The sequence below is a fragment of the Desmodus rotundus genome, chromosome 2, assembly GCF_022682495.2.
Source record: "Desmodus rotundus isolate HL8 chromosome 2, HLdesRot8A.1, whole genome shotgun sequence".
NCBI lineage: Eukaryota > Metazoa > Chordata > Mammalia > Chiroptera > Phyllostomidae > Desmodus > Desmodus rotundus.
Window position 1 is genome coordinate 126,850,960 of NC_071388.1, and position 19,175 is coordinate 126,870,134.

The window sequence follows — 19,175 nt, forward strand, 5'->3', positions numbered from 1 at the left end:
TTAATACCAAATTCAACCAATTCTGTGAGTGTCTTAATAACCAGTGTTTTGAACTGTGCATCTGATAGGTTGGCTATCTCTTCATTGCTTAGTTGTATTTTTTCTGGAGCTTTAATCTGTTCTTTCATTTGGGCCATTTTTTTTTGTGTGTGTGTGTCTTGGTGTGCCTGTTACATAAAGGGGCAGAGCCTTAGGTGTTCACGGTGGGGGTGGGGGGGTCAGGGTAACGCCTGGTAGCTGCGCTGTGACGCTGGATGTGGGAGAGGGGCTGAGAGGGTGCAATGGCGCTTGCTCCACTCTCTGCCGGATTTCAGTCACTCCCTCCACTACCCACAATCAAACCAGGCCCCTCTAGTGCTGATTCCCGGGTGGGTGGGCTTATGTACACTCTAGGCCCCTGTGGGTCTCTCCAACGCACTCTTCTGTGAGGCTAGGAGTTTCTCCCACTGCCACCTCAACCCCCACGCGTGTTTTCAATCAGAGGTTTGAGGCTTTATTTCCCTGTGCTGGAGCCCTGTGTTGCATGGTCTGTTTTGCTCCCCCACTGTTCCTCCAGGTTTATCTATGTGCGAATGTGGGGCCATGGGGCCTGCCAGCTGCAGCCTAGCCTGCCCCGTTCCACAATCTGCCACCTCGCTGGGTCTGCCACCGCCTTGCCTTGAATCCTCCCTGCCTTGGCTGCCCATCTCCGCCCCTCCTACCGGTCTGGATGAATTTTTCTTCTTTATCTCCTTGGTTGTGGGACTTCCATACAGTTTGATTTTCTGTCCGTTCTGGTTGTTTTTTGTTTTAAAATTGTTGTTGTCCTTCTTTTCGCTGTACGAGGAGGTGCAGTGTATCTACCTACACCTCCATCTTGGCCAGAAGCCCAAAATCAGATTTTATTTTTTAATTGAATTTATTGGTTGACATTGGTTCGCAAAACCATACAGGTTTGAAGTGTACAGCTCAATAAAACATCATTTGCACGCTGTGTCATGCACCTATTACCTCAAGCAGTCTCTTTCCATGCCCATTTCCCCCTACCCTTTATCCACCCCCACACACCCCATCCCACTTTCCCTCTGGCTATCACCACACTGTTGTCCGTGTCTCTGTGTTATATGTGTGTGTGTATGTGTATACATATATATGGGTTTTTTTTATTTAAACCTTTTCTTTACCTTCTTTCCTTCAGTTCCCCAATCCCCCTCTCTCTGACAGTTGTCAGTCTGTTCCATGTGTCCATGCCTCTGTTTTTATTTTGTTCATCAGTTTAAGACAAAACAGAATTTAAAACAAAGGCTATAACAAAGACCTAGCAGTTGCACTTCTGGGTGCTTATCTGAGAAAACAAAACACTAATTTGAAAAGATATACACACCCCCTTGTTGACTGCAGCATTACATACAACAGCCAAGATATGGAAGCAACCTAGGTGTTCATCAATAGATGAATGGATAAACAAGAAGTAGATATACGAGGTCTGTCCAGAAAAAGTCCAGCCATTGTTAATATAACAAGAACGGTTTCCACAACATTGATGTAACCTGGCAGTCAAGGGGAGTGGACTGGAATGCACATGTGTGAACAATGACAACTTCACTGTACTAGTCAGTGAGGGCAGTAGACGTTGGATACCTTCTGGACAGACCTCATATATGCAAGGTGGGGCAAAAGTAGGTTTACAGTTGTCATATGGAAAATAACACAGCAACTAATAAATAATAATATAAGAATAAACTTTCACATACTCACAACTGTAAACCTACTTTTGCCCCACCTTGTGTGTGTGTGCATGGATAGACCAACAGGGTATTATGCCAAGTGAAATAAATCAGAGAAAGACAAATACTGTATCATTTCACTTATATGTGGAATCTGAAAAACTAAACAGAGTCACAGACACAGAAAAACTGATAGTTGTCAGAGGACTGGGTGTTGGGGGAATGGCCAAAAGGTAAAAGGGGTCAAGAGATACAAACATATTTATAACATAAATAAGTCATGGGAAAGTAAAGTACAGAATAGGGACTACAGTCAGTAATATCACAACTTAGTACAGTGAGAGATGGATACTGGACTTTTCATGATCATTTTGTAAGTTATATAAATATCAATCATTATTGTATACCAAGCTTTACTTTCAATAATGAAAGTTGGGCATGAAAAAAGGTAGATAACAGAATATTGGCATTGATCTTTTGGATGTCTTTAAAAATAGTCATTTTGTTCTTTAGAAACATTGTTTTTAATAGACAATGTGGGTTTCCTTGAAAATGTTGAATGGCTTATTATAGTTATAGTCTTTTGTTATTTTAAAAATCTAGAGTCTGATTATTATTCAAAATTATTCTTCTCTTAATTCTAAGGTGTTGTAACTCTGGGTGAAAATTCTAAAAGTCATAGTTCTTGGAGTTAGGTGGTCCTGGTTGTGATCTCAGGCAAACCTTTTTTCATTATCTGTAAATGATGATAATATCTCCCTTACAACACGGACCACATAGCAGGTTCTTATTATATGTTAGTTACCTGCTTTCTTCTCCCTTCTGCCTTTCCTGCTAAACTCTCTAGGTGGCCTCAGTGAGTTATTCAGGCTCACAAAAGAAATACATATCATAATTAGTTGAAACTAAGTGCTGTGATTCGTGTTTAGGACAAGAAAATAAAATCACCAGCGATAACATCTTTAATTTTCAATTTACTGTATGGTATGCCATTTCACTTGACCATTTTGTTTAAATGTTTTGTTTTATTTTTAGGCCACTGAAAGGTATGGTATATTTTATCCACGACAGTCCGTTTCAGTCCAGGAATCTACAGTGGTGACAAGGACATGGGACTCCTCCTGCCAGATTCCAGATGGTTCAGTACAATTGACATCCTGGCTGACAACTGTGAAAAAGAACCTTGGATTATTTTATTTTATTTTTGTGGGATACCACAATCCAAAATCTATAGGACACAATCCAAAATTCAGGTAACCTCTCTTGTCACTTGAGAAAAACACATTTGTTTTTCTTTCAAAATATTACATGTAAAATGCAAAGAGCCAGGGTATTTTAAGTAACTCCCTTCTCCTTAATAACTTTATTGCTTTGAGAATGAACAATAACCTTGGTACAGAATATAATCTAGGAAGACATGTTCTTTTTTTAATAAAGATTTTATTTATTTACCTTTTAGAGAGAGGGGAAGAGAGGGAGAAAAATACCAGTGTTCAAGAAGCATTGATTGGTTGCCTCTTGCATGCCCCCATCTGGGAACTGGCCCAAAAGCCAGGCATGTGCCATGACTGAGCATCAAACCAGTGACCTTTCAGTTCACAGGCTGGTGCTCAATCCACTGAGCCACACCAGCCAGGGCAAGAAGACATGTTCTTTATTCAGTTGAGTCTGCCTGTGACTTTAGGATTTATTTCTCTTTCTCTTTTAAAACTTTTCAGGTGTACTTTCCCCCTCAAGACTTTATCATGGAATTTTCAGAAATAAAGAAAAATTGAAAGAATTTTACACTGAGCAACATATAATCACTCCTACATTCTACCATTAACACATTATCATACATACTTAAACCTGTACCTGTCCACCTATATCCATTCCTCTATCAAGCCATCATTTAATCTTAAATTTTTTGACACACTTCAAAATAAGTTTTTCTTGTTCTCACCCTCCCCCAAAATTGTAATTGTGTGAGGTGATGGATTGTGGTAATCATTCAGCGCTATATACTTGTGTCAAATCATCATGTTGTACACCTTAAACTTGCACATGATTACAAAGCTAGAACAAAAAAGTTATCTACATCAGCTCTGCTCTTCAAGTTCACATTTTCTAAAATGAAAGCTATCTCTGATACATTTTATTTCATATTCAATGTAAAGTCCCCAGTGTTTTCTTAAACTCACTCAATGCATGAAATAATTTTGGCATCTTATGGAGTCAGTGTACTAGACTGTCTGGTAATATGTGTTGTTTGGTGTTGAATCACATAAATCAGGAGAATTTTCAAATGCTTGATTCATATTGTCAAACAATTATTAATGTAGATATATAACTGTGTTTTGTATAGAATGTTGCTGTTTATTTTTTAAATTATTTCCTTTCAGAGTTGCAGGGTAATCTAAGAAATTTGGAATTTTAGAACTCTAAATAAAAGCTATGATAGGAAAATATTTTTCTCACAGGATGATATTCACAGTATCCCTCTAGGGGAAAAAATTCTAATATCATCTAAATATATATTTAAAATACTCTAGCCACTTCCTCTCATCTGGATGTAGCTTATTCCTTAAGGTTTCTTAAGAATTTTCACAAGTGGTCTATGCATCAAAATCACTACATACCCTTAGGGTAGTTCTTCTCTCATTGTATTATGATTTTTTTTTAATTTGAACTGGTCTGCCACTAAGCTGCATACTCCTTGAAAGCAGGGATTTTGCTTCTATCTGGGTATATTCAACGTTATTTGTGGAACATAGAAAGTATTCAGACAATATTGTGTGGTAACTGAATGCAAGAAATGTTTCAGACTAAATTAAATTTTATTTCTTTTTTTCTAAGTCTTCAAGTTCCCTATAGAATTCTAAAATAACCTTTGCTGATGAGGATGTCTGATACTGTTAATGTAAAAAATGAAACTGAAGCAATGAAGAATTTGGAGGCAGAAGTGAAAGACACAACCAGAGTTGAAAATCTTACCAAATCAGAGAACTATGGGAAGATTTTGGCAGAGAAGAATGAACACTGTATTGACAACAATATTGATTTTCAGGTAAACAGGATTTTCTCTCTGGCTACAAATAATGAACATTCAATATACAATTAACCTTTTCATACAAAACTCACTTTCAGACTTTTAAAGGGACAAGTTGACCCATTGGGACGTGCCTATCAGCTGGTGTTTGAGCTGTCTGGATTAGTTTGTTGAGTCTAGCTCTTTGATTTGCTTGTATCGTGCAGTACAATTCTTTTCATTTATAATGACCGATACTTTTTTTACTGGCTTTCTACTTTTTCATTCCATTCTGCACCTTATCAGTATTGTGAGAGTTCAGAATTTAACCTGAGAACTCTTACAGGATAGAAGAATAAACACATGGAAACTGTACAAGTTCTTTTGGCAAAAAATAGCCTCAGGGGAAGAAGTCAACCATGACTAAGAAAAAATTGGAGAGGAAAAAAATTCCCTTAAGTCTTTTGATGCTATACATATGTGATGACTTAGAACTAACCACTAAGAAGGCTTTTCATTCCAGGTATAGATAGCAATTGAGAAGGTGGTCAACAGATTCAAGATATGTAAAAATTGTTTCAAGTTGTGCTTGTAGTATTTAGTTCTAAGTGTTCCAGTTATCTCTTACTCTATAACAAATTACCACAAAACAAAGAGCTAACAATTTTAAAACAAAATTTGTTAAAAATCTGTTGAATTTTATTTTTTAATATCTCATGATTTGTGAGTTGGAAAATGGAACAAGGGCTGGCTGAATGCACAAGGAACCAAAAGAAGGCCCTCACTAATATTTAACTGGCAGGTGGTCTGGCCTGGAAGGTCCAAAACTGTTTTCCTCACCTATCTGACACTTTGGTGCCAATGGCTGGAATGTTGACTAGCTGAAACTGGGAGTACCTACCTATAGTCCTTCCAGCGTGTAGGCCCCAGAGTAGTCAGACTTACTATGATGGTGACTCAGGCATAGCAGAAGAATGTTAAAATACCCAAGCAAAGCTGCAAGTCTTTTAACTAGGCTCAGAAGCCCCAGAATGTCACTTCCACTGTTGTTTTTTGATGATGCATGTCAATAAAGCTAGCGCAGGTTCAAGGGAAGGGGAATTAGACTCTGCCTATTGATAGAAAAGACCTTTAATTTACCACAAAAAGTTATCTTAAAATACTATAACTCTTTTTTAGTTTAACCCTATTGAATAAAGAATTCTACTCCTATAGGAAATATTCTGTCATTTTTTCTATATCCTAAAGATCTTGAGGGATACATGCTAAAAATTATACCTTCATTTTTTCTGTGATAAACAAAGAAGGCTCTTTTAAAGCTTATTTCATTTATTCAGTCAAAAACTTCCCCCCTATTACGTGCCAGAAATTTGTTAGAAAATGATAGCAACTCATATATCTATAAAAAAGCAGTTAAGCCCCACTGATTAAGTATAGTCAAGTGGTAATTATCTAAGAAATTGGGAAGAATAATATATTTTTTCTAGTCATTTTTATTAATAGCAGTTTTTAAAATAAAACATTGCCGTGTGTTACACTCAGTGATGGTGGCATGCCAGGATCCTGATTGAATCAGAGAAAATCTGCTAAAATTCTATTGTATTTATGATCGAAATACTAAAAGATTTTCTTTTAGTCTCTTTTCTATACCTAGTGTTTACTCATCCATGTTATGCTTATCAACAAGGGATTTATTTGGATTATTAAATTTCCTACCATGTCTGTTGTGTTGGTCTTATCTATAAGCACAAACATGTTCTGATAACCACTATCAGATGGATCACTATAGTATGGCCCAGTTGTTTATACTATAGGGAAAGTTCCATGCATTCTCCAAACACTTACTGAAAACCTACGCCAAAGAAATAATGTGAGCAAAATTGAGCGTGGTCTCTGACATCATGTCGCATATAGCATAGTGACTATAAAGATTGGAAGGAAGAACAGAGAAGATGAGAATTCATTTTATATTAATCCATTGAATGCTGTATGCATGGCTTATTCAAATGTTTATTAAGAATTTAGTACATGTGGGACTATTTACTCTGCTTGGTGTTTTTTGAGGTCCAAGATGCCTCCATGCCAGGTGTCTGGCAAGAGGTTTAAAGTTGAAATAACTTATCAGAAGAGATTTAAGTAATGGATATTAGCAATGCAAGTAGATAAAACTAGAAAAAAAATTTTACCTAATATAATGTAAAATAAAGTCAACAGAAGTTACCTTTTAAATTACTATGCAGTTACCTATTATGAAATGTGTTTTTTTCTAACATACATCTAGGTATTTCATCTTCCTTTGGTACTTCTAAGATACTGCCTAAAAGTTTAATTTTAAATAGAAACTATTATTTTTGCTCAAATTTATATGTATGTACCAATTAATGTAGATCTCCTGTTAAGAATTTTGAATAAACCAATATATTTCTCTCTTTTCTGTCATTCTGAAAGTCAGCTAGCATGAATATAACTTATTTATCTTGTCTTGCTTCAGCATAGAAATATTCCAAGTGACTTAGGGTAATGACAATGTTTACCTAAAGAAGCATACATTTTATCCGTTTCCAAATCTTAATTACCTGATTATCCCCTTAGTATTTTATTTAGAAAAACTAATTTTGTAAAAGATTTTGTTTATTTATTTTTAGACAAAGGGGAAGGGAGGCATAAAGAGAGGGAGAGAAACATTGGTTGGTTGCTTCTCACACGCCCCCACCTGGGGACCTGGTCCACACCCCAGACGTGTGACTGGGAATCGAACCAATGACCCTTTGCTTTGTGGGACGACACCCAGCCTGCTGAGTCACACCGGCCATGGCAAAAAACTTATTTTTAGATGAGGGGTTGTCATAGCTGCTTTAATACCGTAATGAAATCTTACAACTTTGTACTGTCTGTTAAGGATAGCATTTACCTAAAAAATAATTTCATCAAACTAGAAAGAGGCCAGCAAACATTAGGCATCACCTTGGATGTTTCCAAATAATTATGAAAAGAGTTTTTGCTTAGTAACTTTTCTATTGCCATATACTATTTCTATTGCAAATCTTAAATTACAAGTTAGACTTTCTATGATCATTAAGTATGATCATATGGAACATTGAGGTGGTGAGGCGTCAGGTTTCTAAATCCAGAGAAAATTTAATGTGTTAGACTACTACACATCTTTGACACAGGATAAATGGAGTATGGGTTGCTTTGTTTCCTTTTCTATAACTTATATATAGGACCTCTATTGTTTGATTTTTCTCAAGGACAGATTTCTGAGATTAAATTTAGGTAAATTACTTATGTTGATTTTTACTTTCATTTGAAATATAAAATTAAGGATCTTGTGTTCTGCTTATTAAAGATTCAAACTCAACTTTACTATTTTGTTTTTACAACTGTATCTTTGTATTTGACAAATGCTTTGTCTAGGAGTATTCAGTTGTATATATGTGCATATAAATACACTTCACAACATATTATGGGAAAGTTCAAACAACAATTTCTCCCCACATAAACTATTTATTGAACAATAGGATAGCCAGTCCAAATTGTGTTGGTAACCCTTGTTGTGGAGAAAATAAGATAATATATTTTTGTTAACTAAGCCCTATGTGCAGGATGCATGAACAGCTTCTGATATATATGAGTGAATTTTCCATATATATAATCATTTGAAGTAGGTGTTTAATATATTCTTAGTTTCTGTCATAAGCCCTTTGATAATTAAAATGAGACTTTTACATCTTACAGTCCCCCAAGTTCTATTGCATTTCTTTAAAAGGGGAATGATACGGCAAGTAAGGGAAAAGAAAGCAGTGGCAAGCCAATAATGTCATTGGAAAAACTCAGTGTACAGCCCATGCTTCTCCGACAGTGAGATAAGTGGGCATAAAATTTTTTAATTGATGAAGGATGCAAAAAGGTTTCTGTTGAAAGGGTTGATAAGAAGCTTGTCTATATAAAGTCATATAAATCATAACTATTTTCCTGTTTATCTACTAGATAAAAATGATGTATGTAATGTACCTGGTACATAGAACCTGACAATAGTAGATGTTGTAATAACATACTGCCTATAATCATCATAATTGTTTTATTTATTATTAGCAACATAGCACAACTGGCCATATTGTTATATGGCTCCTCAGATTGGTCCCTTTATTGACTTTTTCCTTTGGTAATGAAGTGGAAAGTAAAAGTTATTTCTTGAAATAAGCTGCCAAAAATTACAGTGTAGTAGTTTTTATTCTTTGAATTAAGTTCCCTGTCTATAATTTTACATTTGTTGTCTTTTATTAATATTTAAGGAATTGAAACTTTTTAAAAGTTTGCTATCCTAAGTCAAAAAATTTTATTCTTTTCTGTTATTCCAGTATAAATTGTCAAACTGGTTTCTGTCGTTTTCACTGTTCCTGACTTTTAGCTAGACATTTAACACTTTGATTCATTATCTTCTCCCACATACTTACTATTAATCCTTACTGTTACCTTGAAAAATAGAATTAGTAAGCTCTTCAGGGTTATTAAGGGTCTTAGTTAAAAGGTTTTGTTAATAATAATTACAATGATAGTTGATCCTCTTTTTGAAATGTTTGATTTCCTCTTAATTGAGTGATATTAATTGGTGATTATTTTTATAACTACCACACAATATAACTCAAGGATTATTGTTATTTCTTGGCAATACAATAAATCTCATGGTTTATAATGTCAGTACTTTTGTTTTTTTTTCCTTTCATCATAAAGAAACATTAAATAGATCTATCTTAGCAGAACCAATATAGGCAAAGAAAATTACTGAAAATATTAGGCCAAAGATACATTATGATAAGCAAAGAAACATTAGAAAATAAAACCTATATATCATCCCCTTATATGGAGTTCACTACACAGATTTATTTTTCTTTTGTTATTATTTGTAAAGCTCTCTGGTTTGGAGTAGTAGTTAAGGTAGAGATAATGTTTTGAGGATTCTTTCAGATTCATATTCTGAAATAAAATTTAGATCTGTTTAAAGTTCCTTTACTGTAAACAAAAGACCAAAGTACTGAAATTATTAAACATGTTTGTTTCTCTCTGTTATCTACAGGGCAGTAAATTTAAAAACAGCCTATGTGTATTGTAATTTACACATTAACCATTTGTTATTGAACCTCAGTTTTTCTCCAAACTAGTAGTCAGTAGCTCTGACAACATATTAATAACCTATTTCAAACTGAAATTTCACTAAGGATGTTTCATATTCCATACTCATTTATTGGCCTAGTTCTTGTCCAATACATGATAAACAATATAAATTATAAGTTGGGGTCTTTGTCCATAACCCTTCTAAATTCTAATTTAATGAGCATCTATCTCTAGTAGTAAATGTCTGTAAAGCAAGTTGCTAAATTTTTACTTTGACAGTGAAATTCAGATAAAAGTGAAAAGCAAAACAACAGAGAAAAATCAATGAAACCAAAAGTCGATTTTTCGAGAAGATAAAAGTAACAAACCTTTACCTAGATGTTCTAAAAAACTAGAGAAGACTCACATTACTAAAATAAGAAATGAAATGGGGACATTACTACCAATTCTACAAAATAAAAAGGATTATAAGAGGATACTATGAACAAATGTATCCAAAAATTGGGTAACCTAGATGAAATACACAGATTCCTAGAAACACAAAACCTAAGAAGACTAAATCATGCAGAAACAGATAATAGACCTATAACTAGTAAGGATCAAAGCAGTAATCAAAAAAATCTCCCAACAGTCTTGGCTGGAGTAGCTCAGTGGTTTGTGTACTGACCTGCAAACCAGAAGGTCTCCAGTTCTATACCTGGTCAAGGCACATGCCTGGGTTGCAGGCCAGGCCCCCATTTGGGGCCGCACTAGAAGCAACCTACTGACATTTTTCTTGCACCAATGTTTTTCGCCCTCTTTCACTATCCCTTCCCCTCTCTCTAAAAAATAAAATCTTTTTTAAAAAAATCTCCCAACAGAGGAAAGTCCTGGGTCTGATGATTTCACAGGTGAATTCCACCAAACATTTAAAAGACTAGAACCAATTCCTCTCAAAATTTTACAAAATAAACAGGAAAGAATAATTCCTAATTCATTCTGTGTGGCTAGCATTACCCAGATACAAAATCCAAACAAAGACTGTACTAGAAAACTAAAGACCTATATACCTTATGAACAGTGAGGCAAAAATCTTCAACAAAATACTAAAAAACTAAATTCATCACCATATTAAAAGGATTGTACACCATAACCAAGTGGGATTTATTTCTAGAACATAAGGGAGGTTTAGCATATGAAGAACAATCAATGCAATACATACTAAGAGGATGAAAGGGGGAAAAAATCTCATCATCTTAAATGACGCAGAAAAAAATTTCACAAATAGCACCCTTTTATGATCAAAACATTCATAAAACTAGGAATAATAAAAGGTGTATATGAAAAATCCACATTGAACACCATACTCAATGATGAAAGGCTGAAGGGATTAACCAAAGAACATTTATGCATAACCTGTGGCACAGACAACAATAATGGGAATTGTCTTAGGGATGGCAGAAGGGTGGAGGTTGGGGGGGGGGGCACTGGGTTCAGGGGGGGAAAGGGGGGGAAGTGGGAACAATTGTAATAGCATAAATAATAAAGTAAATAAAATAAAATTTTTTTAATTGATAAAAGACTGAAAGCTTTTCCTCTAAGACAAGAACAAGGCAAGGATGCCTGCTTTCACCACTTCTATTTAACATAGTAGTGAAAATTCTAGTCAGAGCAGTTAAGCAAGAAAATAAAATAAAAGGCATCTAAAAAGGAAAGGAAGAAGTAAAATTATCTCCTTTTGCAGATGGCAATTTTATGTGTAGAAAACCCTAAAGATTTCACAAAAATACTGTTAGAACTAATAAATGAATTCACTAAAGTAGCAGAATATAGATTCAACATGCAAAAAAAAAAGTTGCATTTCTGTACAATAAGCAATCTGAAGAGAATTATAAAAGTGATACCATTTACAATAGCATCTAAAAGAACGAAATACTTAGGAATTAATCAAGGAGGTAAAAGACTTGTGTAACGAAATGGAAACCCATCCCATGTTCATGGATTAAAAGACTTAATATTGTTAAAATGTCAATACTACCTAAAGAAATTTACAGATTCGGTGAAATCCCTATCAAAATCCAAGTGACTTTTTTTTTTACAGAAATAGAAAAACCCATTCTAAAATTCATATGAAATCTCAAGGGACCTGGAGTAGCCGAAAGAGCCTTGAAAAAGAACAAAACTAAAGGACTCACACTTCCGATTTCAAAACTAACTTACTGCAAAGCTACAGTAAGCAAAACAGTGTGGTGGTAGCCTAAAGACAGGCAGATAGATCAATAGAATAGAATAGAGAGTCCAGAAATAAACCCATGCATATATAGCCAAGTGAATTTTTACAAGGGTGCCAAGACTATGAAGGAAGGACAAAGCTTTTCAACAGATGGTGCTGGGAAAACCATATATCCATGTGCAAAAGAATTAAATTGGACTCTTACCTACCACCACATATAGGAATTAACAGAAAATTTATCAGGAACCTAAACATAAGAGGTAAAATAAAAGTCTTAGGAGAAAACATAGGGAAGAATTTCATGGCATTGGATATGACAATGAATCCTTAGATGTGACACCAAAGGATCCAGCCAGGAGGACTTTCTCAGTCTACAGCCCCACCTGCAAGACACCCCTACCTCACAGGGGTATCTCCTACAAAATGGACACCCAAGAGGGAAGGGGCCGAGGAGTCAAAGCTGCCAGAGCCATTTAAACTCAACAACTTTAAGGAAGGAAAAGGGGAAATACTGCAAAACCACAAAACAGAGTAAAGAAGATGTGTGGTGAAACCCCCAAAATTCTGCATCTCAACAAGCTTCCAGGTGATGCCAGTGGCCCATTGACAGTCCTGTGGGGCAGTACTTTGAACAGTGAGGGTATAAGATGCCTAAGAGAAACAGCAGTACTGGTGAGGGAAAGCAACCATTAAGCTGTGGAAGCTACTCCAATCAAATAATGAGGGAAACTGGACTCCCTCCTCCTTGCTTGTCTTCCGAGAGCACAGGCCCTTTATGACATGACAGCAGAAACATACAGCCCAGAGCAGTGACTGGCTGGTTTTGGCCCTACCATTAATGGGAAGAAAGCCACTGAGCCAGTTCACTTTTTACCAGAGAGGGACTGTGGCATTTCCAAGATGAGTCAACACCAAGGTCTGAGGCATGATTGTCATTGGACTCCATACCTAGTGCCATACCTATCCCCATTTGAAAATCAGGCACATCTGTGGAGGTTATCATCACCACCACCACCATCATGGAAGAAAGAAAAGCCCCCAGAGAGGGATGCCATCTGTTATCCATTAGATGACATGTCTTCCAAAAAAGATCCTGAGTTGGCAAGAGGAGCTCGAGGTAATGATCGAACATATTGGAGTTAGATTCATAGAACTCAAAGAGTCACAGCTAAAAAGTTTTCAAAGTTGATGTGAGCAACCTTTAGATTTTCCAGAGACCTACACTCATGGAAGTGAACTGCCAAGGTTACCTGGAGAGCCACTGGCATGGCCAGGACTCAAGCTTAGCCTGCCTCAGCGTGCTTTTTCCAGAGCACCATGCTGCTTCAATCATGACCTTTCCCAAACTCATGTGGCCTGACTACCCTAAAAGCAGCATCTGTGTTTCAGTGCATTAAAGCAAACTCAAATTTTTTGTGTCTTGTAGATGCTAAAACATTTGCTGAGGTCTGGAAGAGATATTTGTGCATTTATGTTCATAGAAGCATTATTTACAATAGCTAAAATACGGAATCAGCTCAAATGCATTCATCAGCAGATGAATGGATATTTCATTATATTGAACATTATTAAATAATATTGGATTGGCCAAAAAGTTCATTTGGTTTTTTTTCGTAAGATGGACCTAGTAGCACTTAGTTGTCTTTAATTTCATTCTGAACGGCTTGGTTAGATTGTATTGTGACAGCTGTCATGTCAGCATGCATTTAAAAAACAACTCTCAAAATTGGTGAATTTTTGTGTAGACATTTTAATATTGAAGATGAAAGAAAATACATAACATTTTCAGCACATTATGCTTTATTACTTCAAGGAAAGTAAAACTCAACTGAAAAGGGAAAAAAAGATGTGTGCAGTGTATGGAGAAGATGCTGTGACTGATCGAATGTGTCAAAAATGGTTTGTGAAGTTTTATGCTAGAGATTTCTCATTGGCCTGTGCTCCACAGTCAGGTAGACCAGTTGAAGTTGATAGCGATCAAGTGAACACATTAATTGAGAAAAATGAACATTATACCACACAGGAAATAGCCAACATACTCAAAATATCCAAATCAAGTTATTGCTGAAAATAAAAAATATATCTTTTATTTTACAGAAAAAACTAAATGGACTTTTTTGCCAACCCAATATTCACCCACAAATATGCAATTTATTTAGCCTTTAAAAGGAAGAAAATTCTTCAATATGGTACAACACGAACGAACCTTGAGGTCATTATGCTAAGTGAAATACGTCAGTCAGAAAAGACATACCATATACTATATGATTTGACTTACATTAGGTACTTAGAGTAGTCAGAATCATAGAGACAGAAAGTAGAATGGTGGTTGCCAGGGACTGGGGGGCGAGGAGAATGGGAATTAGGTTTAATGGGTACAGTTAAATTTTACAAGTTGAGAAGAGTTAATGGATAGTGGTGATGGTCACACAAAATTATGAATGTAATTAATACCACTGACCTGTACACTTGAAAGTGGTTAAAATTTTAAATTTTATGCTTTATGTTATGCATATTTTTTCACAATAAAAAGTGAAAGATGAGTTTTAAATGATACAAATCCATTTTTTAAATAATTTTATTTTTATTTAAAGCCAAATCTAATTTCCACGTTGATGCCAAAAAGGCTGTTTTCTTTAATAAACTGAACTTGTTTTCTCTGATTTATTGTGTGTGTGGCAAATTTTCTGATATATATTATGTAATTACAGTTATTTGCTATTTGAAATAATGACTTGCTGAATAATGCCTTTGGCAGTTTATACTTTACTTATGTAGTAGTATATTAGTTTTCTATTGCTGCATAGAATATTACCACAAACTTAGAGGCATAAAACAATACCCAGTTATGAACTCAATTGTAGATATCAGATCTGTACAATAGAATTTAGTTTGTACTCAGGTAAGCTTTCTGTTTAAGGTTTCACAAGGCTGAAATCAAAGGTGTTGGCTGGACTGGGCCCTTTTCTGAAGACTGGGGAAGGATTTGCTTCTGGGCTGCCTCCAGTTGTTGGCAAAACTCAGTCCCTTGCAGTTGTAGGTCTGAAGTCCACGTTTCCTGGCTGACTGTTGGCCAAGGGCCACTGTGCTCCTCGAGGTTTCGTGCAGTGCTTCTCACACAGCCCCTCCATCGTCAAAGCTGCAGTGGTGTGTCGGGTTCTTCTCACCCTTTGAATCTGACTTGCCCTTCTACTCCCAACTGAAGAATATGATCGGCTTTTAAAGGGCTCACTTGATTGTCAGACCCAGCTCAATTATCTCTGTATCTTATTAAGACCAGTTGACTTGGGACTTAAAATACATTGGAATCCCTTCCCACCTTCACTGACATTAGTGTTTGATTGAATAACCAGGGCATGGTAGTGTTAGGAGGCCATCTTTGGAATTCTCTCTACCATGAGTAGTATTTGATCACAACAAGGTTTTTACAGGCATGATGTAAAGTGCACTGGGTTAAGATTCTGAAGGTCTTGTGTTCTGTTTGACCATTTAGTAACTCTGACCCTGGACTGCAAGTTTCTTGAGACCAGGAACTGTGTCTTACTCATCTTTATAGCCCTACTACCTGATAGAATGTCTGGTGTGTAGCAGGAACTCGGAACACATTTATTAAATAAAGTCACATTGAGGTAATTTTAACCCCTCTGTGCCTTTTTTAATCTTCATTTTCATCAAGACTCCTTATGAATTAATACTGAGGCTGTTAAATGCATGTGTAAATCCATGAAAATCCTAAACTATTACTATAGAAACAATGTACAAAATCCCCATTTCATGGACTTTTTTAAAGTTAAATCTCATAGTAAACAGAAGTAGGACATGGGTCTTCTGCCATGCTAGGTGTCTAACCTTTAGTAGCCTTTTTATATAGTGCTTTAGTTTTTACAAAGCCCTTTAATCTACCCTTTCATTGAACCTTTTTAGGAAACTTCAGAATACAAATAGTATGAACTTTCATACAGGTAGAGTAAACTGAAATCACTTGACCAGGGTTATCTATTAATAAGAAGCAAAGCCAGAAATTTAAATCAAATTCCACATATGAATACAGTTCTTACTTGTCAGTTAGCCATCTCTTTTATTAAAATATATATATATATATAATAGAACGTTTTATACCCTTGATACTTAGAATTTTGGGGAATTAAAGCAGAGGGTCAGAGTTAAGTTGCAAATTCTTTTTCCTTCTGCCTTTGTGCTTGCATTCATCTATTAATTGTCTCCCACTTTTTCTTCAAGAACTCTATATAACATAACTTCTTTTAATTCTGTTTTTGGATATAAGTTACTCTTAGAAATTTTCTTGAATGGAGAATGAATAGAAACAGAAGACAATCCCAACATGCAAAAACTCTTAGGAAGCATTGCCATGTGTATGTGTGTGTGTGAGAGCCATTTTCTTCTCTACAAGAAACAGAAAGTCATTTTTAAAAATTTTTTCCACTTTTGTGTTTGCTAATTGCTAATCTGTATGTATTATGGCTAACCCAAAGTCAAAATCCCAAGAATACCATGCTTCTTATCTCAGGAACTTCGGGCTCAAAATGGGGGACAGAGCACACTAGTACTACAGATTCTCATTTCTTTTGGTTCTACAAGGAAGGCTCTTTCGGATGTTAGAATGACTTTTTTTTCATATGAAACATACTAATCTACATATTAAGGATTTTTTAAATCTGTTTTATGTTTGGTACCAAACTGGCCCCCTGACTTAAATGAGCATAAATGATAGGTACCTGAACCTTGTACTATTTGAGGTTGGGGCTAACGAGGTAGACTGGAAGGAGATTAAAGGAAGGAAAACATTTTTAAAACCTATCTGGCTCCGGTTCACAGGCAATTTCAGCTGCTTTCCTAAACCAAAGCCCAGCATCACAAACTAGGGCTAGTTGCCTCTGTGGGTTCTCCAATCATGTGATTGGTGATTTGACAATCATGCTAAACATGTGTATTGGAACTTTGACTTCTTTTTTTTATCTGCTTCATTGCCTTACTCTAGGCCAGGCAGACAGGATTCTGTGACTGATAAACTGGTGGTGTATTTCAGACAATGTTGAAAAGGCTTAGTAGATAGGTGGTTGTACTCTGATTCAACGTGCATTTGCAGCATTCTCCTTAGTAAGTTTGTAACTTAGCTGAGCACAGCTCGTAAAAATTCCTTAGGATTTTTGTGTTTTTTCCCTCCTAACTTTGCATAAAGTGTAATATGTTATAAAATACTGAAGAAGTATATTTTATTTTGCTACTACCTAAGGAGTTACCTTATAAGTTCCATTTAGATCAATTAACAAATTGTGGTCATTTGCTCACTTACAGAGAATGCCAATCCATAGAAGGATTTTATAGAGTCTTCTGCAGGTGTACTTTTGGGAGGAATCAATACTTTTTACTTGAAACCAACTTTGATTTCTTCATTTTCTATTCTTTGTGCAGTTAGTTGCTCTGCGGTTTAGGATTATGAATTAAGAAGAAAACTTTCTGTTTCAGTATGAAATTTAATACAAATCTTTCTTGTATATTCAGCGGCCATTGCAGTCATTTGGACAGACAGGAAAAAGGTCTAAGGTATAGTAAATATTTTGTGCTGGCATGCCAAGGGCCGTCCTTCATGCTTGATGAATCCTTGTTTTCACATAGCACTACATTCAGTTTAGTTTTGTCATATTTTGTTTGGGGCAGAAAGCTTATTTTGTTTTATTTGGGGTTTTTGTCTTGCCTAGTCGCTTTTGTACATTGCTTTTATATCTGTAATGGTTCTTTATCTATGGAGAAAACGGCTTTCTCACCATTTTGGGGGTTTTGAAATTGGAATTATTTCCATTCTTGCTATTGCTATAATTTTCAAAACTGCAATTGTTTGTTTTCCCTCTTAACAAAAGGTTTTAGGGGTAATTAATGATATATTTAACTTTTACATTTCACCTATGCCTATACGTGGAGAAACTGTAGAGACTTAAGAAACTCTAGGGGGCTTTTGGATATACACCCTAGACTTGTGAAATGTAGTGTTAATTTTAAATACTTTTCTTTAGTCAAGCTCAAAGTTAAAGCTAGTTCGGAGCCTTGCAGTGTGTGAAGAATCTCCACCACCCCCTACAGCAGAGCTATCACAGGAGAACCAGGTAAAAAAAAAAATTACTTAAAGACATGGTGGAATAACCTGCCTCCTGGAGAATATTTTTTTCATAAGGTTAAATAAAAGTTGTGTGTGCATGTTTGTGTATTATGTATGATTTTACTAAGAGAATTGATTTGATAATACTTGCACCCAAGAGACACATGAAAAGTGGGGAAAACCTTGTTACATCAATCTAAGATTTGGTACAGTTTCTCTCTGGAAAAACTTAGGGATAATGTAATTAACTGGGCATAAGACTTTACGGGAGTTGTAAGTTATTTTGGAAAAGTAGTAAAGTAGTACTTTCACTTAATGCAATTCTGATGAAATTTGCTCTTTTGATTTTGGCATTTATAAGTTTGTTAGATAATGCTTGTGTGTAAAGAGGAGACTACCGAAGACTTATGCTTACTACATTATTCTACTTAACTTGAATGCATGCCAAAGCCAATTCTCACATTAGCTTGACTCTAATGTCTGTCTAAAACTTCTAATTCCTTTTCTGCCTGTGCTTGTAAGATACGGAACTACTGAGGTTCAAGCAAATAGCTTAGTTTGCCTTTTTTATTTTTAATGCTGTGACTCCTTTTCCGTTGATCTGAACTGTGGATTGATCTTTGCCTTATATTATATTTGGGCATTTTATACTAAACATTTTTGGATCCTTTACCAATGTGTGTCAATGGTAACTTTGGCTGTTAGTGGCTTGTTCTACCTTCTATGAGTTTAAGCAATGTAAAGTCATATATATATCCCAACATTAGTTTCCAAGGAGTGGAGACAAATTTTGGTTGTTTAAGAAGTTATGACTAAAGGAGGGGAAAAGGCCATAAGAAAGTAGTGTATCTTTTTCTTTTTTAAATAAATGGCAATTGTACATTTGTTGATTCAAGCAAAGACTTCGGCTTTGCCTCGATTTAGATGATGCCCTCAAAAGCTTACTATACATACTGAAGATAGTTGTCACATATTTAGAATGTGTTCTCTTTTTTAAAAGGACTACACTTCTTTGTTTTC

At 35.6% G+C, this 19,175-nt stretch overlaps 1 protein-coding gene across 1 annotated transcript in view; it reads left to right on the forward strand.

Moving 5' to 3' along the window:
- Window positions 1-2,820: 2,820 nt before the first annotated feature.
- The window catches only part of R3HDM1 (R3H domain containing 1), a 120,604-nt gene continuing 104,249 nt past the window's right edge, over window positions 2,821-19,175 (forward strand). The window contains 4 exon segments of the mRNA XM_024569697.4: window positions 2,821-2,959; window positions 4,542-4,752; window positions 17,564-17,605; window positions 18,073-18,162. Coding sequence (XP_024425465.1) covers window positions 4,582-4,752; window positions 17,564-17,605; window positions 18,073-18,162 — 303 coding nt within the window. The 5' untranslated portion in view covers window positions 2,821-2,959; window positions 4,542-4,581.